General features: G+C 42.5%; 1 protein-coding gene across 1 annotated transcript in view; it reads left to right on the forward strand.

The window, feature by feature from the left end:
• Positions 1-26,589, forward strand: part of MTTP (microsomal triglyceride transfer protein) — a 161,546-nt gene that overhangs the window by 48,598 nt on the left and 86,359 nt on the right. The window contains exons 2-5 of the mRNA XM_088453208.1: positions 6,635-6,822; positions 9,730-9,873; positions 23,435-23,542; positions 24,963-25,079. Of these exons, the coding sequence (XP_088309334.1) occupies positions 6,635-6,822; positions 9,730-9,873; positions 23,435-23,542; positions 24,963-25,079 (557 nt within the window). The remainder of the gene's footprint in view (positions 1-6,634; positions 6,823-9,729; positions 9,874-23,434; positions 23,543-24,962; positions 25,080-26,589) is intronic.

Raw genomic sequence — 26,589 nt, forward strand, 5'->3', positions numbered from 1 at the left:
AATGGGCACAAGCTTGCACAATTATGCACATGATATCCCAAAATAAGATAGAAAGGCACTTCTGCTGCACCTTTTTTTCAGAAAGTTATTATATTGTTTAAAAAACAAATGAAATTACCCAATTTTGATAAAAAATCTCATAAACAGATCTTGTACATCCTGACACTACAGGCTGAGTTTATGAAAGTGTAATGTTACTTAGTTTTTTACTACTGGATGTAATGAAAACATGACTGTTACTACAAAACAAAAATACTAATAAACCAGACCCCTGCAGCTCTCCTCCCAAACCCCACAGTCACAGCTGTTGTTATCCTGTGACTGAACCTACTGCCCTATGACAGGCAGCATCCATGTGTTCAGTGTGGGAGGCGGCTCAGAGTGAATTGAGAGTGAACTGAATGTCAGTGAGAATTTCTCTCCTTCCTTAATAACTTTTTTGACATGTAATGTCATGCTAGCATAGTAATACAATTTCATCACAGAAGCACCTTGCCCCGACCTCAAATCACACTGTACTAGTATGTGTGTTCAATATGACATTCCCTAACATAACTAAAGTATGATTTTTCTTTTAATTCATATTATATAAAGAATACTCAGGGGGAGATGTACTAAGCCTTGGAGAGTGATATGGTGCATACACACGGTCATATTTGCCAGATGAACGATTGAACGATTTTTACAACGATTTGAACAATTTCATCAACGATGAACAATTGAACGATTTCTGACAGTATTAAAATGAATGAAATAGTTAAAATCTGACTGCAAACACATCAGATTTCAGAGATCGTTACCTGACATTGCGGGAACACGCATCGTTCGTCAATGCATGCCCCACATGTCAAAGATATGAACGATTGAACGATTTTTACAATCGTTATCATTCATATCTGAAAGAAAATCTGGCCGTGTGTATGCAGCAATAAAGTGGAGAGAGATAAAGTACAAACCAATCAGCTCCTAACTGTCACTTTACAGGCTGTGTTTGAAAAATGACAGGAGCTGATTGGTTGGTACTTTTTCTCTGTCCAAGTTATCGCTGTCAAAGGCTTAGTACATCTCCCACTCACTGTTATAAGATTCACATACATGGAATGCTATGTATACAAAAGTGTTCTTTAAATATGTCTTTTGATCATCCACTGGCATATGAAAAGAGGAGAGGAAGACTCTCTCACAAAGGGCCTGATTCAGACGCGCTCACTAGATGCGGCCTCTCGCTCCCAGAGTATGCAAATTTAGCTAAGTTACGTTAAGGCAGGCGATTGCTCGGCAAGGCATAAGCACGCCCACTATGTCTTGGCGAGCGATCACTTTGTGTATGTAGACGCCCACCAGCCTGTCTTTAGCCGCCCACTAGCGGATGTCATCTCCAGGAAGTATATAAAACCATCAGTACATCGACTTCCATCGGATCTGACCGCAGCACTTGCGGTTGACTGTACCCTACCGCAAGCACTGCGAGCACTTCAGTGTATAATTCCACCAGGTGACGTGTACTATGACGCTGCCTGTTAATTATGTTTGCCTCTGAAACGGCGTTGAAACACTCAGGCACGCCTGCGTCCGCAACTCCACTCCCCCGTTACTACTGCCCTGCCCCTGTTACCATCCACAAACGGCCTCTCCTGTCATTCATTCCACCGGGCTGTCTTTGCAGGGCGAGCGCGCGAGCGCAGCCCGGTCGCTCGTACTAGTTTGCATACGCGCACTGCAAACTATATGCATGCGCACATTTGCAAACATCGCCAGCAATGAGCGATCGCTTGCTAGTGAGCAGGTCTGAATCAGTTCCACAGTCCATTGATCACTAAGGAGAAATTACAGTATACTGCACATATTTGTGTTATAAAATGAATATGATGGAGCTGAGATAAAGGCAAGCTACACATACTCAGCTTTATCCAATTACATACCCATAATCCACTTTGATAAAGCGCTTTTGTGAACTATACCTGTGTTTGTCCATGATAAAGCGCTTTTGTGAACTATACCTGTGTTTGTCCATGATAAAGAGCTTTTGCAAACATTGCTTGTGTTTCTCAATAAAGATAAATATTGCCAGTGAAAATATCTATCTGTCCTATAAAATCACAAAATGGCTGAGAAACGGATTACATAAGGCCCTAATAAATTTCTCCTGTTTAAAGAGTTAATGCAGTGGTAATATGTATGGTGGCCTGCATTGTTCATGCTCAAAACGAGAAAAGAATGCTCAAATGTCCATTGATATGACAGTTATATAGGTCATTTTTTATGGAGGAACTTGTCCAATTTCAAATTAGAATTTTACACCTACCTTTACCTACAACAGTATAAAGCACGATATGGATTTTGTTGCCGTGAAAAACTTAATAAAATTCAGCTCCCATTGACTGAAATGCAGTAAGCCTGTAATCAATTCAAGTCACAGGACTTAAAACAATATATTAAATGGGAAAACTGGAAAGTAAACATGAATAATTTATTGCTTACATAAGTTCCTCTGTCAACATGCCTAATAAAGAATTCCCAATATATAGCATAGGGGCATGTTGGGCAGGTGACAGACATGCATGCCTAGCATGTTACTTACTCAGCCACTGCCCCTCGCTTGTGTACAGTATGCATTACAAAGTTCTGCAGTATACTGTGACATGATTTAATTATAGACCGAAGATACTTGGTGAACAGTGAATATACTCAGAAGCTATTCAGCAACATCTCTAAAGCTGTAGATTGATCCAACCACTCCAAAAAAATACAAGATTTATCAAATAGGTGCTTGTTTTGCTTCTGTATTGCTCTTTGCCACTTTGGGGGAGTTGCACTAAGCCTTGGAGAGTGATAAAGTGGAGAGAAATAAAGTGCCAACCAATCAGCTCCTAACTGTCATTTTTCTAACACACCCTGTGAAATGACAGGAGCCGATTGGTTGGTACTTTTTCTCCATCCATTTTATCACTCTCCAAGGCTTAGTACATCTACCCCTAAGTATTTTATATACTATTTTTTCATTATTTATTAGTAAGAATAGATCATTTTTAGATGCTACATAACCATTCCTCTATAGCCTAGATAGGGACAAAAGTAGTGTGTCAATTGTAGTGGCTGATGGGTCCAAATCTAATACAATAATGTATCACTTTTTGGCAGGAAAGGTTCAATGCTTCCTGCCATTTATGAAAAGGGTTATCACAGAAAAATCAGGTGGACAATTTGTTTTCTGTGTTTACCGCCTTCCCATAGCCTGTTATAGGGACTGTGGTGTGCTAGTAATTTATCAAACTGCGAAAAGCAAATCTTTTTGAAGTTAGAGAGCTCCCACCAAAAATTAACCCTAGTGTGTAATGTATGTGTGTGTGTGTACATGTGGTAGGTAATATAGATTGTAAGCTCCACTGGGGCAGGGACTGATGTGAGTAGCCAATTATGCTCTGTAAAGTGCTGCGGAATATATGTGCGTATATATAAATAAGTGGTAATAAATAAAATAAAAAAATATATATGTACTCAGGGCCTGATTCAGAGCCGGACGCTCTGACCAGAGCGCTCGCTCTGAATCAGGGCCCTCCTACCTAAAAATGGAGCGGCCTCTTGGACGCTTGCATAGCTGTGGGTTACCACCCACAGCTTATGCGAGCGTCCATGATGATGGTCGCGATGGTCGCGACCATCGGGCTTGCGACGAGACCCTGCGGTAGGGTCTCGCTGCCGTAAGCCCAGGAGTGCTTTTGGCTCTATCAGAGCCAAAAGCACTCCCACTGACATCACTAGTGATGTCAGTGGGGCCGGCTCCAGACGAAAGGCGTTCCCATGGGAACGCCTCCATCTGGGCAGCAACGCCCTCGGCACGCCCACCAAAGGGGGCGTGCTGTCAATCACCATCGAAAGCACGCCCCCTTTGGTGCGAGACCCATAGCGACAGCTTGGCTGTCGCTATGTGGGTCTCGCGCATGCGCACGACGGAGCTCCCTCCGTCGTGCGCATGCACATTAGGGCACCATCGACCCGCTTGCGAGCATCCTGCGCTCGCGAGCGGGTCTGAATTAGGCCCTCAGTCCCAGGGCCCAGCAGTTCCTCCAATAGATTTCTATGAGGCTGCGATGCGCCTGAATGCATCATGCTCCGAAAGCATAACTTTATGGAGCTTGTACCTACTAGCTAACCCCGTCATTAGATAGCGTTGGCTATTTAAGCCAGTGGGTTTAATATTACTCTTTAATTCCCTTACTTGCAGCTTATGACCCAGGGGTTAAAATGCGTATGCACAGCCATCTGCTGGCACATGCACATTTTAACTCCTGGATCATAAACTCGGAAGTCAGTTCATCGCCTGGGTAGCTCTATATTGGAAGAGCTACAGTATACCGGAAGGAATATAATCATGCACATAAACTATCTAAAATGCCGGAATGCTGCCAAAGAAAATGATTGCAAATTAATTCAATTGATAAACTATACATCTCCCCCCAAAAAAATCACAGAGCGCAGTTGCTGAAGTATGCTAATGCCGTCCTAACAGTGATGTGCGGTCAGGTGAGGCGGGTTAGCAGGGCCTTTCCTGTCATACATTGCTATACTCCAAAGTTTTTACTATAAAAATGATAAGAAACATTTAAACAAAATATAAAAAAAATATCTTCTTTGTGTTATTCTAATAATTTTTATAGTCAGAACTCTGGAGTAAAAAGTGTATGGCAGCTGAGGCACTGCCTCCCCTCCCTACCTTTTCCATACATCCCTGATCAAAACTCACCAAATTTCCAGCACTAAATACTGCTTCATCTTTGTACAATGCCCACATGAACCCTCTGGTTATAAGATCTATGCGGACCAGTTACAATTAAAGACAGAGTGCTTATATTCATCTAGACTGCTCCTAATAATGTTAGCGGGAAGTTGCTACATTTCTGGTTTATTAGAACACAGTGTATCCAGATTAACGAGCCGGACCAGCGCTCTAAATCTTTGGATAATTAAAGTTGTTATTGTTTTGAAATAGTACACCTGTGTAATATTATATTACTTTCCATACACGCACCCATTAGGTAGGTTTTAATGCTACCTATGTGTTTAGTTCTTTAGTGCATTTAAATAAATGATAATAATTGAAGTAAAATTCAGAGTTACTTATTGTGGAGCAGTGTTAGATATTCACGTGTATGAGGAGGCTTGACCAAAGTGTACTTGAATTTATTGTAGAGCGCCCGGATAAGAGTTACTCTGTTGTCTCTTATTTGTTTGTTAACTTTTCATATTTGTATGCAACTACGCAGTGAAAATATATTGCTTTGTAGTGTTTTTACAATGTCATCGCGAAGAGTGCTAGATAACCTATTAGGCACTCTAGACGGGCCCAGCGGGTCCTTGGGATCCCACCAGCCACCCGTTGCCGAAACGTAATTTCCCTTTTTACTTAAATAAAATCTTCCTTATGACCAGGCTATGGATGGGGGGAGATGACACCTGCAAATTTTGAATGGGTTAATGGCAGTGAAGACACAGCTATAATAAGGGAACAGCAGAATCAGGGGTCAGAGGAGTGTGTGTGGAGGGAATTATTATATCTGTAGGGGATGCAGTTAAAATGCTGATGGAGGGGATTCTGGAGGTCAGAATGCCAGCATCGGAATCCCGACACCTGTCAGAATCCCTGCACCGGAATCCCGAAGGTAAGTAGCGTGGTTGGGGGAGGGTTAGCATTAGGGGTTAGGGTTAGGCACTAAGGGAGAGGTTTAAGGTGCGGGGAGGGGGAGGTTAGGTTTAGGTACTAGGTGGGAGGTTAGGGTTAGGCACCAGGGAGGGATGGTTAGAGTAGGCAGAGGGCTAGGGTTAGGAAACAGACTGACAAAGTGTCGGTATGTCGGTATTCTAATCCTGTCGGCATTGGGATTCTGACTGCCAGTATCCAGTACAATTTCCCCTATGTAGTTTCAGCAAGGTGCTCTTAGAACTGCACAAATGTGGGGTTTACAACTGCACAGACTGAGGGCCTGATTCAGACCCGCTCGCGAGCACTATGCGCTCGCAAGCGGGTCGATGGTGGCCCAGTGCGCATGCACGAGACCCGAATAGCGACTGGCAAACCGTTGCTCCGGGTCTTGTACCAAAGGGGGCGTGTTGTCGATGTTGAGTAACAGCACGCCCCCTTTGGTGGGTGGGCCGGGGGCATGGCTGCCCAGACGGAGGCGTTCCCATGGGAACGCCTACCGTCTGGGGCCGGCCCCACTGACATCACAAGTGATGTCAGTGGGAATGCTTTCGGCTCTGTTAGAGCCGAAAGCACTCCTGGGCTTGCAGCAACGAGACCCTACCACAAGGGTCTCGTCGCAAGCCCGATGGTCGCGATGGTCTTGACCATTGTGACCATCTTCCTGGCTGCTCGCTATAGCTGTGGGTGGTCACCCACAGCTATGCGAGCGGCCAGGAGGCCGCTCTAAAAAAACAGAAGGCCGGCCCTGATTCAGAGCGAGCGCTCTGTCAGAGCGTCCGGCTCTGAATCAGGCCCAGTGTGTGCAAAAAAGCCTAAATTCTTGTTTAAAGTAAAGGCACAAATATTCCCTGTTCTCATATATATTTGATTTATTTTGCGGACTGTTATGTTTATGTGCTTATATTTTTTTTTTCTTTTCTCTGACCTATGCAGTGCAAACAGCAGGTCCAAGGCTTAACAATGATAAGGTATATAAATATGTATACACCACAGAAGTATTAATCGATAGACCCAGAGGATCTCTTCAGGACAGTGTGGGCTACAAGATTTCATCAGAAGTAAAGGTCAATTTAATATGGAGAAATCCTAACAACAAAGATGACCAACTCATCAGAATTGGGGTATGTTTAACATGAAGCATCTATTGTTGTTTATATGTTCACCCCTTAATAGGAGATCACAGTGTGTATTTTCCTAAAGCACGTTATCACTTTATTGTATTTTCTTGATCCATAGTCAAAACATTTTTAGTATAAGGACATGTTCTTTTATATTACAAAACTTAGGGGTCTATTTACTAAGCAGTGTTAGGAGACAGATTAAAATGTAATAAGAAAGTGATAAGGTGCCAGCCAATCAGCTCCCAACTGTCATTTTTCAAACACAGCCTGTGAGATGACAGTTGGGAGCTGATTGGCTGGCACCTTATCACTTTCTTATCACTTTTCACTCTGTCTCCTAACACTGTTTAGTAAATAGACCCCTTAGGGAAATATCCAAATAGCCATGGTGCTGACCAAATCAATTAGCGGCTGATACCCTGCAAGTTTGTTTCCAGAGGGTGCACTTGTCCTTGCAGCCTCAGGAGCTGCAAGGAAAATTCAGCGTAAAAATGCAGTTCTGGTAATTAATGTGTGAAGAAACCCAATAGGTTCCACATTTTACGCAGGATCAATGGGTTAACGCATGTTGGCAGAGGTTTTCTGTGTGGGGAAAAGGCTAAACAATTGAATAGCTCCAGGCGTTAAACCCGGAGCTTTCCCAGTATGGTAAAACTTGCACCTTATTGGATATGCCCCTTAGACTGAAAATGATTATTTCAATTGCATCTCTGAATTCAAGGAACACATTTTTAACACAAATATCTAACATGTAATATGTGCAGAACAAGAGGAACTGTACGATGCAGTTGGTTAATAACAGGCATATTTGCATGGACAAACTTTTCCATCTGAAAATATTTGAAATCTAGAAACTGTCTCTGGAGAACTAAGGACAAATGTCGTCTAGAATTTAATTTCCATGAGCCTCATTTTGGGGCCCGTTTAATAGTTACACTAGTCAACAATTAAAATATTTTTTTTTGACAACATGAAGGAATAGGGGGCGGGGTCACGATGAAGCAATTCAATTGTATGGGGATGCGTGAGGTCTGGGGGGATGCGAAGGGATGGCGGCCGGTTGGGAGATTTGCATACTTTTCTTGGCGGCTGGGAGCGCCACCTGCTTTTCGGGAGCCTCCCGGCCGTCCCAGGATACTAGGCATGTATGACACAAGCTGTATAATGTTCTGACTGAAATCAACTGGATAGTGGTGAGAAATGTGAGAAGATGTCCACTGATGTCAGCTATGTGTGCATTCACCTTCAGATGCCAGGGAGGTGTGAAGGGATCAGGAAGCTCTATACAAGTGACAAACAGCTGAATCTCCTCTCATTTGTTTACATGGTTCTTATCTTTTAATAAAACCGTATTTTTGAAGAAAATTGTTGACCTTAATATTGTTGCAGCTTTTGTTTCTGTTTTTTTTTTTTTTTTTTTTTATCAAGGTCACTATTATTTTTTTCAGGATCCTAGACATTGCTAAGGGAGTTCCTTGTCAAGCCTCTGTTCAGTTTATAGTGGCAAAATATCTGTCACAGGGCCTGATTCATCAAGGAACGCAGTTACAAAGACGCATGCAATTGGTTGCAAGCGTGCGCAAACTAGCAATTGTAATGGAAACTGCATTTGCAGAGGCTACGCAGACCCAGAGCACAGGGATTGACAGGAAGTGCCGTTTGTCGGTGGTGATGGGGGGGGGGGAGGGTGGTCGGGCGAATGCAGGCGTGCCAGTGCGTTGCAGCGCCATTGCAGGGACGTGCTTAAATTATACACTGCGTGGCCGTAAGCAGCCATAGCACTAATAGCGTGCGAGGATGTTAGCAATTTCTGAGTAAGGTCAGGGCTTGTGCAAGTGTGCTTATGGGTCCAATGTTACCAATTGTTTTGCTATGTTCCTCTAGTATACGGATGTGAGTAAGGGGAAGTGGACGTCCTTATGTTAGGTTGCGTTCACAATGTGAAGGCAAACATTTACATAGCACCCCTGATATTAGCAACTGTGGTGCGTGCGTATAAGCAGAATAGCGAACTGGAGTGAATCAGGCCCACAATCATTAATATTAGTAGTTGTTTCTTCAGTGTTAGTGCAATATAGATAGATAAAGAAAATCCATGCTATTCTTATATGAGCAAGCTGTTTATGATATTTAGAGTCACAACAAATGTATTTTATGATTCTTCAGTAATCCATGCCTAAAATATACACTATATAATTAACCCTGTCTTTCACCTAACTGTCCCTGGTATCCCAGTGTCCATAAAGGTAAAATAGATTGTGTAGCAATGCACTCAGTAGAATATACAAAGCACCTGTAATCACAACATGAGTCCAGAAGAAAACGTTGCAGTTTGCTACCTACTGTGAGTTGATGCCGTCTGTGACTTTAAGCAAATGCCGCTACAAAGCCCTTTCCTGGTATACATCCGTGCATATGAATGAGCCAGGACCAAGACGCCCACTTTCAGTGTCCCTAAATGACGTAATACAGCCTAATGCATCTTTAAATGCCACAATCAGTCGCACCATCGAAACTTGCACCATCTGAGTTTGGTTTAGTCACCGCACGGGAGTGCCCAGCATTTTTCCAAGACATCTCTGATACCATGTGTCTGAATTTAAACAGCGCCTTTGTGCATACACACTGTGTAATGCATGCGCCTGCCGCCATAGGAGTTATTTTGGGTTTTCAACCACACACAGTAGCAGAAGATCTCTCTTCTCCATCAACATCGGCATTGCGTGCGGCTCAGTATCAGACCCTATGTGTTGCAGCTACACTTAATTAAAAGATGTCACTTTACATTAAATCCCAATGAATGCAAGTTTTAAAATGAATTACTTACAGCGCTACCGAAGCACTACAGTAGCCTGTATTGGAGCATACTAGATGTGTCTTTACTAATAAAGTTATCTTTTGTTTCAGATGAAAGATATTAAGGTGGATAATATAAACAAGCGCCCAGATGATCAGAATATATTCTCTGGAACCAGTGCTGCAAAGATCCTAGGGGAAAGTAACCTGTCTATTCTTCAGAGACCAATCCTTATACAATGGAATCGTGGAAAGGTAAGAAAATACGAATTGTAAGTCCACTGTTGTCTACTCCTGTGGTGATACTGTATCAAGTGTGACAACTGAAGAAGACCATAACCCCATTATTCAGGGCCGGATTAACCATGGGGCAGGTGGAGCTACAGCTCCAGGCCCTTTATGGAAAATAGGCTCAAAGGATAGCAGTGGTTTAAGTAAGGTGGTACGATCCAGTAAGCGTTCCACCTTACATACTGGCCACTTAAGCACCTGCCGCTTTCAGGGCGATTGTAACAGTGTATGCGGCTGGTAATACGGACCCACGGGGTGATCTGCTCCTATCCCTCCTACAGTCAGTGCCTCAGTAGCACTGCCCGGCAGCCGGCACCTGGATCACATGCACCGGCGCGTACATCATTTGATGACGTTGCCGTCAGTACAGACTCTGCAGTGGCAGAGCCTGGATCGGCAGGAGACCACGGACCGACGCATGAAAGGTATGTTTTTCACAGGGCGGAGGGCACAATACAAAACATAGGGGGTGTTTCAGAGAACAATACACAAAGCATGGGGACAGGGGCAGTGGACAATACACAAAGCATGGGGAGGGGGCAGAGGACAATACACAAGGCATGGGGAGGGGGCAGAGAACAATACACAAAGCATATGAAGAGTGGCAGAGGACTTTACAAATCATGGTGGGTGGGAGAAGACAATACACAAAACATAGGGAGGGAGAGGACAATACAAAACCTAATGGGTGAAGAGGACAATACCTAGACGTAATGTCTCTGTGAATACATTGAATGGATGTTGATTTTATATAAATTTCCTTTACTCACCTTGTTCTATATCAAAATCTAACCATCAATTTTAATGGCACTGCCATCCACTAAGTAACATTTTATCATGGCTTCCTGGCACAATGTTCCCTAGCTTCTGGGCATTGCCAGTCACACTATGCCAGAAACGCCAGGTCCTTTAAAGATCCTCTGATCTAGTTACCTATCAATACCTGTATCCCTCTGACACTGACATCATACATAATGACCAGTTCCCCAGTCAATGCCCAGGACTCTCCCAGACTCTATGTACAACAATCCCAGACTCAATAGCACTTTAAGGGGTCTATTTACTAAGCAGTGTTAGGATACAGAGTGAAAAGTGATAAGAAAGTGATAAGGTGCCAGCCAATCGGCTCCCAACTGTCATTTTTCAAACACAGCCTGTGAGATGACAGTTGGGAGCTGATTGGCTGGCACCTTATCACTTTCTTATCACTTTTCACTCTGTCTCCTAACACTGCTTTGTAAATAGACCCCTTAATATTTGTCTCTGTTTACAATTATTGTCTCCCTGGTAGTGTTAGGGAATCCGGAACAGTAGTGTGGAAAGACTGGCAGTGCCAATGAGTCAGTTTGGGTTTTGGCGTTTGCCGCCCGGGTCCGATAACCTAATATTTATATATAATAGTCATATATATGACGCTAGTCACATCCCCTGCAGCAGCACACTGTAGGCCTTGCATAAATTTCCAGGCCCATATGGATCTTAATCTGGCACTGCCAGTATTCACCAGTAACTGCTCTTTATTGAAGGGTTTAGCTCCAGTGTACTCAAAGGCAACCTAGATTATTGCATGGATCCTTGTCTCGCAGCCGTCGTCCTTCTCTGACGTTTTTCAGAAAGTGACATTGACGAACATGCTGAAGGGGAGGAGGAATCTTTCAAAAGTGTGAAAGACTCCGGGATGGAGTGGCTTGTAATTCACAGGGACAGTGTGTTCCCACATCTCTGTAATATTTAGCCATGATCATAAAGTGAGATCCGGAAAAACACACCTAGATGCCATCTGATGAAAACTGAGGCACTCCTGAGATTCTCAATATATAGACCCCTCCTTCTTTATTTAAAAACACAAATGGTTGGACTATTTAAATATAGATTTACGATATCGATATTTGATCATGTTATATTATACAAAAAAATGCAGCAAATGGAATTTGAATTATTCTATTTATTAGTTAGACCTTATTGCAAGTAGTATTTTATTATTATGGGGCATGGTTTTTAATGCGCTTGTTTCAGACATTATTTTTGCTCTCACTGCTGACCTTTCATTGTAGGTGTGCAGTAAAACGACCTTGGTTTTATCAACACATACCAATAAAACTAATAAATGAGATATCTGTATAAAGGTCACACACAACCAATGGAATAAAGACACATGTTCAAATTAGTGGGAGTCTTATCTAAATACTGTAGAAATATTCATAGATGCAAAGTATCCCTCTTACACAGCTGCAAGTACACCTGGGCAATACATTTGCTTTAACATTTGCTTTTCATGGTCATCATGTTGATGGGTTAATAATGATTCAAATTAAGACTTTCTCCTCCAGAAAGCCACATTCTCCCTAACATCTTCAGTTTGTAAAAAATAGGTTTGTTCAGTTGCTCATGCCAGGGCTGATTCTGAGTTGAACAGATCTCTATGCACCAGAGCCGTAACTAGACTTTTTGGTGCCCTGTGCCAGAGAGAGCATTAGCGCCCCCCCACCAATTTTTTGAATAGGGACATAAGAGTGCACCTGAAAAAGGGCCATGGCCTCGTGGGGAAGGGCCAGGGAAGAGATAGGGGTGGCCAGGAGATGCCGGGGATAAAAAGAAGAGGAAGCTAATAGGCCCAAACAGCGCCCCCTGCTCTGCGGTGCCCTGTGTCATGGCACTGGTCGCACTACCCTAGTTACGGCCCTGCTAAGTACAGACACAAATAGTGAGTTTCAGCATATAGTACATGCGCAAGTGCGAACTTATGAATTTTTGCGTATGACCTTTAGATGGATCTTGTCAGATCTGTCTTTCTGTGAATTGGGCGTTTTAGAACAGGAACTGGGCAGTGACAGTGTGATCATACGGAGCTGTTCTGTCTTGTCTGGTGACATGGGAGTGTGGAGGGCATGTAGCTAGAGTTCCACGCTATGTTGTGTGTACGGAGAAGGGTAGCCTGCTGTACACAGATCTCTTGCACTTAGGATGAGGTAGGTGCAAATGAAGATAATAATAATGGCAGTTGCCACTGTGGGCGGTAAAAACAGTGGGCAGAGCGGCTTCCTCGCATTAGCGATCCTCACATTAGCCCTATGGTAACTCTCATTAGCAAAAGGCTCCTGCGGCACACTCTGCGTCCACTCAGAATCAGCCTCGCAATGTACTGACATATGAGAGAGAAAGAGGATGTCTCTGTTCTGTTTTTATTTTAACGCTTTATTTGAGAAAATTATAGTCAGATCTCAATTCTATATGAGCAAAAAACAATCGTTTGTAACACACATAGGGTCTCATTCAGACCCGGTCACATGCGCTGAGCGCTCGCAACCGGGTCGATGTTAAGGCCCTGCGCATGCACAGCGGCTGCACTGCGCGTGCGCAGCGGCTGCACTGCGCGTGCGCAACCCCCGGAGTGAGAGAGAAATTCTCTCACTCCGGAGCTCACTACAAAAGGGGCGGCTGTCGATGTTGATCGACAGCTCTCCCCGTTTTGTAGGCGGGGCGGGGGGGGGTGGCTACACAATCACCCTGGTCGGTCGCTAAAGCCGTGGGTGGTGACCCACAGCTTAGCTAGCGACCAGGAGGCCGCACTTGAAAACTGAAGCGGCCGCCCTCATTCAGAGCGAGCGCTCGCTTCTTGCGAGCGCCTCTGAATGAGGACCATAGTTATTATGAAAACCTTACTAGTTACAGAAAATACTGAGCTATAAGAAAGAAAAGAGTAATAGGGATTGTACTGGAAGAATGTCAGACACAGTGTTAGGTCTTATATGGATCAAGGGGGACTTTAGTTGTGAAATTTATATTCAAACCGAGCACTTGGGCAATACTTGTTTGTATATTCTGAATATAAGTAAGTTTTCATTAATAAATACAACTTCAAAGGGGCGAGGATGTGGTTAATTATCTGCTCCCAAACCTCTCCATGCCGGCACCAATAGTAAAAGTGTTTACAGTCAACAAGTTTGTTTTAGAACTAATTGCACACAAATTGAAAAGTGTATAGGCCCCAAATACAACATATCGCATTCAACATGTTCTCAGGATCTCTCTACTCTCAGGGCCTGATTCAGCAAGCAACGCAAAAGAGAGAACGCACGCACTTGGCCGATGTTTTTGTACTGCGCATGCATCGCACTGCGCGTGCACGAACTAGCCAGTGCGGTCGGCTAAGCATACGCAGACTACACGCAGCATGCACGCAGACCCCTTCCGATATTTATTGACCGGAAGTGCCGTTTGTGAGTGGTGACGGGGAGTGGTCGGGTGAATGCAGGCGTGCCTGTGCGTTGTGACGCCATTTTAGGGGCGTCCATTATTAAGTCAGTGTGGCGACGGACGCAGTGATGAGAATCCGTGCACACAGGAAGTTGCCAAGATCCTGCACGAAGTCTGGTCAACCACTATTATGCAAATGTGGTCGATGGTTCTCGATGTTACCGATGTTTATGCTATCTTTCATACTCATCAGGCTTTGAGTAAAGGGAGATGGGCAGCTTAATATAGGGCTGGGAGTCTGCATCTTGTGCTGCTGTCTCTGTGCGTATGCATTGATTAGCATATCCTCGCAGCGGACGGGTGCGTGCGTTCTCTCCTTTGAATTGCTTGCTGAATCAGGCCCAGCTGTTGTGCTAATATTTGCAGTCATACTTTGTCAGATCCATACATTCAGGCTGAGAATTGGCCTCACATATGTATGTACATGTATGGTCTAATCTGTCAGGCATTCAGTCTCGTGTACTATGTTTGAGTACCTTTTAACCCATTTTAAAACTTTAACCATCTTTTATCTTAACAAATAAGGGAGAGAGCAGAACTACATTTGTATTTGGATAAGTATTTCCCCAATTAGTAATTAGTTACCGCAGTCATTGCATTTCCACACTCTAAAGAACAATGAGACACTTGGTGAATCAAGTATTATCACAGTCTTATGTACAACAGATTGCTAGGTTATTGAAAACTTTTATCACTTTTTCCCCACTTTTCCATTGTAGTTTAATTTCATAAATTCAGGCTATAAACTTGCAAAATGTTCTTATTTTCTGAGCATTTTGTTGAGTGGTGATAACAAATGACGTCACAAAATACATGTTACCTAAAGATCCTCATAAGTGTTGCAATTTGTTTTTACTTTTTTTCTCTGTCTCAAAGTTCATTGTTGTCATTCATGAGTCATCATAGACAAGTAAGGTTACACTGGGATAGCACAAAGCACAAAGGGTAATACCTGGTAATGCCATGTAATCATAAAAGCATGAAAGTACAGTGATTTCCAGTAAGTTTGTCTCAATACCAGTTTGGATATCATTCAATAATTTACAGCTTGCAGTCTAAAAGACTGAAAATAGGTTGTAGACTTGTGTTAGACATTATATATATGAACTATATTTTAATTGTAAATACAAAAAATTGATTACAATGTTCAATCATTGGTAAATCACAAACCAATGTGATACCAAGCAGTTGCGTGTTATCACTTAAAGACCTGTCCCAGCCACAGATAATCTGAACCTTACACACTCAACTGTGAGTGCCCCCAGACATTGGATGTAGGCACACACTGAGCTGGAAGCAGCGGCTGTGCGTTCCAAGGTTGCGTTCCAGCAACCAGGTAATGCGCAGCAGCATCGGGCACCAAGGACTGACAAGCAGATTCTGCAGACCAGACCATGACACATGGGCACGGGGAGAAAAGCACCGTATGAAAGAGCCATTGTCGCTGGACGGGTGAGTGCAAATGATTCATGGATGGCACCAGTGGCGGCTCCAGAGATGGGGCTGCAGTGCAGTCCAAAATTCAAATAGGGGAGCCACACCAACTGCCACCCCAAAGGCTGCCTAACATCGGTGGCGGGGACTCACTGACAGTTGGTGTGGCTCCCCTATTTGAATTTTGGACTGCGCTGCAGCCCCACCACTGGAGCCGCCACTGGATTGCACCCATATTGAGCTCCGTGACTAATCCTTAAAGAATCGCTGAAGTACAGCTGAAGTACTATGCTATTACAGTGTGACAGCAACCCTTGCTGATAACGTATGCCATTTAAACCATTTATATGCAGAATTATCAGATTTCTTGACTCTTTTACAGATATGTTTGCATTATATCTGAATTTCTGTGTCTTTGGTTTAAACAGCCACTCTGCAGAACTGTTTGGTTTTGATTGCATTTTTGGAATAATTTCTGCCAGTTAGACTTATGGAGCATACACACGGTCAGATTTGTCAAATCTGTCCGATGAACGATTGTACGATTTTTGACTGCATTAAAATGAATGGGATCGTTCAAGTCTGACTGCAAACACATCAGCTGTCAGATATCGTTATCTGACCATCGGATCAAAACGTTCAAAACGTTCATCTGACAGATCTGACAGTTATGTCAGATATGTCAGATTTTCCTTCAGATATGAACCATTTAACGATTTTTTAAATCATTATCGTTCAGGTCTGAAGAAAAATCTGACCGTGTGTATGCACCATTACTCTGTGCCAGTCAGGCTCATTTTAACGGAACCTCTCAGTTCTCTGGACTTTGTACATTTCACATTTTTTATTATATTCTTTTTGCATCTTTTATATGCTGACTACTAATTGCTTTAAGTCTATCTATGCCTATTAGGCTTACCAGATAGGTAATTTGTAGATCTTTTTTTCACATTCTGTATTGCTCAATTGGCAACCATACGGATCTGGTTGTGTCTGTTTATTGCTCGCTACTCCCCCTTGCTGCATCATCTCTCCCCCAGCTTCCTCTCACCTACCGCCGTTGTTGAGAGCCTGGATCAGAGCAGTCCCCACTCCCCCTCATCTACCACTGCTGCTGGTAGTCTGGACCGGAGCATTCTCCCCCCCCCCACACACTTCCTCTCCCCTGCCGCCATGAGCCTGAACCATAGCGGTCCCGCCCCCTCTCCTTGTGGTGTATATAGCTCCCATTGCTGTATATGTATTCTGATGGAAGGTTACAAAGGATCTTATTTTGTGTGTGTATTAGTTGGCGTATGAATCTCTACTCTCTGTCTTTGTTTTCCTGCAGTTTTACAGTAAAGAAGCATGCAACACTCACTGTATCCAGGTTATTAACAAACCCTTATTAAAGTATAAGTCACAGACTTAACACCCGTCCCTCTCACTTACCGCCGCTGCTGGAAGCCTGGACCGGAGCAGTCCCCCCACTCCCTCTCTCTTGCCGCCGTCACGGGAGCCTGGACCATAGCCTTCAGTCTTCTGCTGGTGAGTCAGAGCAGAAGGCAATGCGGGCTGCACAGACACATGTCTGCGGTGCGGGGCTCTGCAGTGCAGTTACAGCAGGAAGGGATCTGAATAGATCCCTCTGCTGGCTGCAGTGTCTGCCATGTAAATCTTCTAGGCTGCCGTGAAAACAGAAGCTTGTGAAGATTATTGGGGGGGCTGTAAAAAAAAAATTCGGAACTTGATGAATAGCTCCGACACTTAATTTATACAAAAGTATATGAAAGTGGTAATTCTCACATGCTTTGGATAAATTAAGTGATCATGAATAGACCCCTCAGAGAGACAGCAGCCACAGTCTGAGAGAGAAAGAAGTGGACAGACAAGTTGCAGGGACAGGATAAGCTGCAGGGGTTTGGAGGTCCATCAATATCTGCTGAGGCTGGAATCAGAGAGGAAGATGTACCTGACAGCACTGCAACTGTTCTTGTTACTATGCAGGACTCTAAGCAACATTTACTGTGCACCAAACAGGCCACAACAACCACTGTCATGTTTTATAGGGAGAGCCTATTTTTTGAGAAGTATAGCTAATTTACTATTTTTGTGTACGATTCAATTGCAATTTAATTCATAGTGTATTCAGTATAATGTGAGATGTACTACAAGGGGCATATTCAATTAACCGTGAAAAGTTGGCTAAGTTTTCGCCTCCCGGACTTTCCGCCTACATAACGTGTTTTTGGAGAAAAGTCTTTTCGTGCGCAACCGCTTTTCGCCCAATTCAATTCCAAAGGACGCGTAAACAGGACCCGGCGAAACTCAAACAGGTGAAAAGTGCTGTCGGTTTTGGGGAAATCAGCCTGACACCCCCAAAAGATGCACTGACATTGGGGATCACTATAGATACCCCCGAATAGCCCTGCTGAAGGTATTTGGGGTACTGATCTCAATAGCTGCTATTTAGCATCTTTGCGTAAGTGGTTAAGAATAGCATTTTGCATTATTTGTTGGTGAAAATAAGTAGTCCCAGCAAAATTGGGGTACATGAAAATCGGTGCCAGCATATTTTACAGTTGTTAAAGTGAAGTTTTCTAAAACATAAAAAAAATCCACCTTCCGCAAGCACCTGCAATCAAAAAAATACCTGGGGCACTTTTTTGGGGTGTTCTAAAGTATTTCTAATTTTTTTTACGCAGTCTACCTTTGGGGGACTGTCACAAGGGTGCTGGGGTGTTTTCAGACGTGTGCAACCCAAAAACCGCAATTCTGCACTTTTTTTCAACCCCTATTCATAGGTGAATCTTTTTCGCTGGGTTCATACCAATGACTCTCCGCGTAGGCGAAAAGTCTTTGGCATTGAATACGGGGATAAGTTTTCGCCTGGCGAACATATGTCACCGGCGAGAACTTTTCATTGAAAACGACTAATCGCGGCTAATTGAATATGCCCCTTAGTAGGGTTTGAGAGAGCTTGCAATTTACCATAGTGTGTGCTGTAAGCTACGACTGCATAAAAAATTATATAGTTCAATTTAGTGCAGAATCGCAAATGTACAAGTGTTATAGGTGTCATAAAAATGTATATTGTGCATTTCTGAGAAATGCACAATATATGCACATTTCTGAGAAATTTAACTTTGTTGACCCAAAATGTTACTTACTGTAATTATAGACAATTCACTTACTGAGAAGACTATACTGTAAGTATAGGATATCATTTGATTATATATACTGTGATTGGTTTAGTCCTTATACCAGATCTTTTACATCATATGTGTCCCTATCTTTGTTAGCCTGGGAGAAAACCTTGCCTCTCTGCTGTCACAGGTGTGGCGAGAGAGGTTGTATCTCACCTGAATTGCCCACATTATGGTGGGATAAGCTCTATCCAAGGGAGGGGAAAACAAGATCAACACATTTTGCAGTTACAATAGAAGTTTGGAATTCCAGGTTTTCTGGGCTGCACAAATCAAAGTGGAGATATGGAACTCCTTGTTTTCCAGGTCACCCAGAGCCAGCAGAAAGTCAGCAGCACAGGAAGGGCTTAAAACTCTCACACACCTGTTGCTCATTGCTGCTGATGCTGGATAAGATAGCCATGCGATAGGCTGGGGGTGGTGGTTATCATTAGGGTGCCAGGACCTGGAGGGTCCACAGATATTAGCACAAGGAGTGCTGAGACATTTACTTTCATTTTCTGTTATGTGCCTGTGTGTGCAGGCCTAACCTCACGTATGTTAAGGTGTAGTGTCTGCTACCATTGGAAAGATACTGCTTTACCAAGTACCTGCCTGTCTGGAGTCCTCATTTCTATACCAGTGTTATATAGGGTACAGCAGGGAAGTATTTCCAGAAGGGGACCATGTACCTCTACTCTGTATGCATTGAATCCACTCCAACCCACAAGCCACTGGTGTATCACACCAATACTCTGTCAGCAGATGAGATAATCTTTGCAATCTGGCTGGATCAATTTGCATTCATGTAGCACTTATCCTCATATATTAAATTCCTTTTACCCTATAGCTTGCACGCAAGGCCCTCTTAGTCCCTCGTCTGTTGTTATTACACAGTCATGTTTTATTAATGTTTTGTTCCAAACTATAAAGCGCAACGGAATATATTAGCGCTATATAAATAAATATTAATAAATAATGAGATTTTCCACTATAACAAAAATGTTTGGTATGTTTGCCATAGTAGATTGAAATTGTGCCTAAAATTAAGCTGAGGTTATGTGGAAAATTGTTTTGAATCTTAAGAATTGGTTATCAAATTTCACGTTATCTTTCAGATCAAGATAGTGAAGTTGTACTCCTAGTCCTTACAAGAAAATAGTGATAGATGAAGGTGATAATCCTGGAGGGCAGTCACCTGTCCCTTTCTGAATCTCTTTTCATAAATGTGTGCTTTCTGCTGACAAAGCATATGTAAATCCTTGTATAAATAAGCAAGATTTTTTGGGCTGCAGGAAAGTGTCCCCTTGGTTCACAAGCATATCCGATGCACATACAAAGCAGAATTTTGCTAATACTATGGCCCAGATTTATCAACGAGTGATATTCTTGTTATCACCATTTATGATTAGTAACAAGTGATAACAAGAATATCACTTTTCCCTCCTGTTAGTGTGCATATTATAATCATAGCAGCTAGTCAGTATTAATAATAACTATTGACTTTTTATCCGAGCTGTCGATGGTGAGTGACAGCTCGCCCCATTTGGGAGGCGGGCAGGGGGTGTGGCCGGCCAAACGGAGGCATACCCGACGGAACACTTGCCATTTGGGGGCGGCCCCACTGACATCATTGCTGAGCAGGAAGCTCCCTGGGGCTTGCGGTTGATGAGACCCAACCTTAGGGTCTCGTCGCAAGCCCCGATCACCCTGGTCGATCGCAAGAGCTGTGGGTGGTAACCCACAGCCTAGCGATCGACCAGGAGGCGGCACTTAAAAAAGTAAGCGGCCGTCCTCATTCAGAGCAATCGCTTGCAGCAAGCGATCGGCTCTGAATGAGGTCCAGAGTTTCCACAACATATTACATGTTTTATTGAATTATTCAGGAAGCGTTCATTCATAAAGACCTCAGGCAACACCTTCACTACGTATTGCTCTGCACTTTTTTCCTACAAGCTCTTGTGAATTGTGCAAGTGATTTTGCATTCCTACAGTATGAAATATATGCTGACTCCCAAGAGTGTTGCTATTGTTTTCTTTATTCCTGGCACAGGCTCAGTAGTACGTGGCACAATTTCAGAAGTTATTGCAAATGTTCTTACAGTAAAACTGGAAGTAAGCATACAAAGTCCTTAAGTGTAAAATAACCTATGACAACATGACAGCAGATAAAGCTTCAGTTCAAAGACTACATGGTTGGCGACACGTCATTCACTGATTGGGTGTTATTTTTACATTTGGGCAAATTAGTTATTTAAATGTTTAATAAGAATGTGCAAATTAATTTGAATATATGCAAGTTACACATTGTTCTTACAGCTAATTAATTAAAGCAACAATGGTCTCATAGACACAAGATGCTTCATTCAGACCATGTTTTGTAGCTCAGAACAGCCAAAACTTCATGCGTTGTCAGACTCAAATACTGTTCCAATGACACAGTAGCATTAGTCACATATCTAAAGTGCACCCTGATATTTGCACTGAACAGAAGGAGAGTTATTACAGTATATGTCAATTGATCAATGTTTCTAATTCTACTTAATATATTAAAAGTTCCAAACTCATATTTTATTAATACTTCCCAACTTAAAATAGTTTCAATTAACAGTACATCTTGCATAATTATACATCGTGTCTGATGTTTGTGTATAATTAGACAGTTGTAAATCAGTACAATATTTTTTTTCTCCATTTAATATCCAAGGGAGAGCTGGTCCTAAAGCTGCAAACTATTTTTGTTTGTCAGAGAGAATCTCCATGGAATCAGCACCTAGATACCAATTGCAACAGTATCAGCTATGTGGATATAATTAAACTGATAAACAGTAACATCTGACTTTTATACTGCTAAAATACAGCTTCTTCATATTAGAATTATTATTCCCATTTAATAATACATAATCTGATCAACTCTCTCTTTATGTAATGGGAATATAATATGCTCATAATGAATCTGACTATAGATATTTAACTGTCATATGAGAAATTATAAGTTATATGTGGAAATTGTTTTAAATGTTTTAGTTTATTCATTTCTATGATTTATGTTTTTGTCTTAATAAGGCTGGGTACACACCTAAAGATTTTCTGTCCAACCATCCAACTAGTTGATTGGTTAACTGTTAGCTGTTCAATATTGAATCCATTTTCTTACATATATATTGTTTTGTGGCATACTAATGTCCCAACATAAGTATTAGAGCGCAGTATACAATTGTTCTGCTCTTGCAAGTGAGGTTGGCAATCACCTCTTTTCCTTACTGCTCCATTATACCTGATCCTCCTGCTCACCTAGCGCTAGGTGTATTTTTCTTTTACAAAAATATTTGTTTTAATATTAAACCTATGCATCTTTGAAATATTTATTAGCAAACAATAGGCTACTATATGTACCTTTATTTTTTTAGTGAATCCTGCTTTTCATTGTTTAGTTTGGCCTACTGGTTTGATGTTACAAAATATGTTTATCATAACTGTGTCTAGAATCTTGTTCTAAAGTTTAATTTAGGCTCTTAATATTTAGTTCCTTATTTTAAAAAGTACTTTGTGCAAATGAAATATTTTATCATTAACCCTCTACTTGCTCTAACTAGTAGAATTAACCATGTAGCTGTCCAGTCAATGCATTGACAACCAGTCAGAGTAGAATTTGTACTATAGGTTATTTTGCAATAACTAAAATTACTTTCAATGTGCAATTGTGGATACGAGTTTTGCAATCATGGTTTCATTCAGAATGTCATCACGGGAATGTCAACTTGGTCTGAATGTTGATCTAGTCTCAGAGTCGACAGTTGACATTTGTAATGTCGACACTGATATAAGGTCAACATGTTCAACATATTTACATAACATTGACATTATGCATGTCAACGGTGAGAATGTCGGCAATACTATCTAAACCTAAGCTATCCCTAAGCTTGACCCTAACGCTGGTACAGTATGGTCATAATGTAGGCATGTATAATGTCAACATTTTGAATATATTGACATTTTGAACATGTCGACTTGTTACATGTGAACAAAGTTGTTGACATTTAGAACCATTCACTATTACAGTGTTGATATTATGACTCTGTTTGAGAAGTGGATTAAAGTTTGTTCAGATGAGTGTTCTCCAGATGTTGCTTCCATTGTGTTCTAAGTGCAAGGGAATGGGAGCTTATTGCTTTGAATCATACAAGCACCTGGACCATTGATCCTGTACCTGCCTCTGCTATTGCTATGAGCTGCACTATAAACCACCAACCAGCCTAAAATAATTTAGAAAAACTGACCATGTACTGTTGTTCTGTAACCATAAGTGTTTTCTTAAAGAGTGTATTGTACATATTGGAAAGGATTATGTAGAAACATGTAGCACAAGTAGTAATAACCTTTTAGATATTTACTATTACTAGTCTGACTTGAACTATACAGTTCAAAGTTAAAATGCTATTACAATTTTACTATAGGCTTTAGCACACATGTTAGTTACAAAATGTTATTAAATAAGCTTTCTTTTTTTCTATCAATATGCTCCACTAGATAACATAGAGTTAAGAAACTAGCAATTTTGTTAGCTAACCTCAAGTAGAGTCACCAGTGAGATGAAATGGACTTCCTCCACTGTGTATTGTTTATCTGTACACAGTGTCTGGTTGCTAAATGTTTGTTTGTTCCCTTAGGTTAAAACTATGTATCTGTACCAGAATGAACCCACGATCCTTGCAAACATCAAGAGAGGCTTGGCAAGCCTGTTCCAGATCCAGCTCAGCTCTGGTACTGTCACTGAGGTAATAATCTTGTAGTATGTGGGCAGTTAGCACAAGTGGCAACTTGTGGCCCAGCAGTTGGGAAGACCAAGTCTTTAGATTCCAATACAGCTCATCTCCTGTGCCCGTGAGGTCTGTGGGTGTTTATGAAGCAAAGCATAGGATGAGGAGCATCATGTTCTGACAGTGGGTAGGAGAGAAATGATGAAATGTGTAGGTCTGCACATGAAATTTAGCACCTGTTTTGTACGATTTGTTTTTGGTTTTCTCAGTCATCTCACACAGCCAGCATGTACGGTATCATAGTAATGCCAGTGGCATTTTTAGGTAGTCGTCTGGGGGTTTTCACTGAAGATGACTCATGCGAGTCATCGAGATAATGATCAGATTAAAAAAAAGTTATTTTCTGTAAAAGTATATTATTATTTTTTTCTGGTTTCCCTATCAGCATACAAAGTGGTTGATTCAATTTGGGATGAGTTGGTTCACTCAGCGAATAAGTGTGCGAATATGTGGCACTTACAGTAGCCCCATACTCACTGATTTCTTTTGACATGACCATAGGAGGCACATATAGAAAGCAATTTCATTTGAGGGTAATTACATCCAAATCAGGTGAACGGTGTAATTCCTACACCGTTCACCTGATTTGGATGTAATTACCCTCAAATGAAATCTGAAAGTCTGCAGTTAAAGCACATCTTGTTTGTTTCATTTCAAAGCCATTGTGGTGGTGAATAGAGGCCAAAATATGAAAATTCTGTCAATGGCCCTCATTCAGAGCCACTCGCTAGCGGCAGTACGCTCGTTCCGAGCGATGTTCGCACATCTGCGCATGCGTACGGTTTTTAGTACGCATGCGCGAACCAGTCAGTGCGGCCGAAAATCGTTGGTACGCAATATAGCGAGGGCCTGCTATTTTGAGTGACAGAATGAGGCGTATGTGGGTGGTAACAGGGGAAGGTGCTTGAAAACCGGGAGTGGAGATCCGAACGCAGGCGTGCTTAAAGGTCAAAACGGGCGTTTTAAGGGAGTGCATAATTAATACAGCAGCATCATTGACCACGTCACTTGTTTTTTTTTAACTCAGAACTGCTCGCAAAATAGCGGTTGAAAACACCAACCACAAGAATAGCGAGCAGTTCATACGCTGTACGATGTACTCGATTAATCTAATAAATAGCGGACATGACGTATGGTGCGTGCGGCCAGGGGGCGTTTTTATCAAATAAACGAGCGTATGTTTTGCACGCTCGTTCAGACTTAGAGGTGGGAACAGACTGCAATTTGCGAACGGATCATTTGAATAGCCACCCCTTGTTTTTGAACGAACGACCACAAATAGCGAACGGCTCTGAATCAGGCCCAATGTCCCAATATTTATGCACCTGACTGTATATGTAGAGTGCAGAATTTATTTGTAGATTATTTTATATTCTAGGCTGATGTTTCTGGTAACTGTAAAGTAACCTACCAGGCACGACAGAACCAGGTGACCAAAATCAAGGAACTTGACAGCTGCAAGATTTCAAGAACTGAGTTCACAAATTCAAACAAGGTATAAAAGACAACATACCGTATATGTATATGTATATGCTTAAAGCTCTACTTTAATTTGCTATACTTAACCTTTCAGTTGCCATTGAGACACTTTCTGTTGAAACTAATTTATTTAATTTACAGAATCCCTTTATTAAAGGGGAGAGTACCTGCTATACCAGCCCCCTACTGAAAGTGGTGGGGATCTAGTTTATGGATGATGTTTAACCGAGAAATAGTGTCAGATTATCATAATGGACACAGGGCCTGATTCAGCCTTTTACGCTATTGCTGCCGCAGCTGAGATTTATTTACAGCTAAAAATATGCTAATGTATTTGCCACTGGGACATGTATTGAGATGCCCACGGGAGCCATGGCAGCTGTCCGCAACTGCGTACACATATGCAGCATTGAATGCAAATCATGCAAACATGGACTCCTTGAGTGAGCCTATGGGCACTCAGAATGGCCACCGCAACTGAGACACCAGAACCCTTTTTCCTGTGTACAGGATCCAAGATACAGGATGTGACACGCTCCCGAAATGGTCGAGAGAAGCCTGCATTTTTAGCCGACACTCCACGTTGCCTCCCCCAAGTGCTCTCTACCTATCCATCACACTACGAATAATAATCACAGTTTGCGACTACGCAGGGGCATCTTAAGAGAGGAGGGGGCCAGTGTGCACTCCCCGTGCGGGGTCCCCTCCTCTCTCCCCGGTGGCCGGCAGCCAACTGATGCAGCTAGCCAGCCACCGGAGCCTTAGTAGAGGCTCTGGTGGCTGCCGGAAAATGGCCGTGGCGGCCATTTTCCGGCATTCTGTGCATGCGCAGTAGACTCTGCTGCCATTTTTCCGGTGTTCTGAGCAGCGCTGACACCCAACGTGGGCCCACAGACAGGTAAGTCTAAAATACTATGGTGCAGTGTGTGCCGTGCGGGGCCCCCCTTGACCCACACACACTGCACCCATTATAGATATGCCACTGCGACTACGGTAATGTGTCTTGATACATTAGCAGTGCGACTTTGCACATGAACAGTGGAAAAAAATCGATCCATTTGCGAAAACATCGGCATTGCATACAACTCTGAATCAGGCCTAAAGTGTAAACATGGCTCCCGACCAATATTACCAGGGCCGGATTAAGGGGAGGGTGACAGGGGTGGTCGTCCAGGGGCCCCCACACACAGAGGGACCCCACAACTAGAGCACACAGGGAGGGGGTTGTGAGTAATTAGACCCCCCCCCCCTGACGGACCAACTCCCCCTGCCGTTGCAACACAAGCCCCGCCCCCATATGACCTACGAATCGCTGCATTACGGCACAATGAACTGATCAGCAGCTGCATAGAATGTAAGTGTGTATATGTACTGTTTTATTATTTATACAGTATGTGTACTGTATGTGTTGTATATACAGTATGTTAGTGTATGTATACTGTGTATATATGTGTATGTATGTGTTTATGTGTATATATGTGTTATTGTATATACAGTATGTGTTAGTGTGTGTATATATACTGTGT

The sequence above is a fragment of the Taudactylus pleione genome, unplaced genomic scaffold, assembly GCF_031769625.1.
Source record: "Taudactylus pleione unplaced genomic scaffold, aTauple2 ptg000573l, whole genome shotgun sequence".
Taxonomy (NCBI): domain Eukaryota; kingdom Metazoa; phylum Chordata; class Amphibia; order Anura; family Myobatrachidae; genus Taudactylus; species Taudactylus pleione.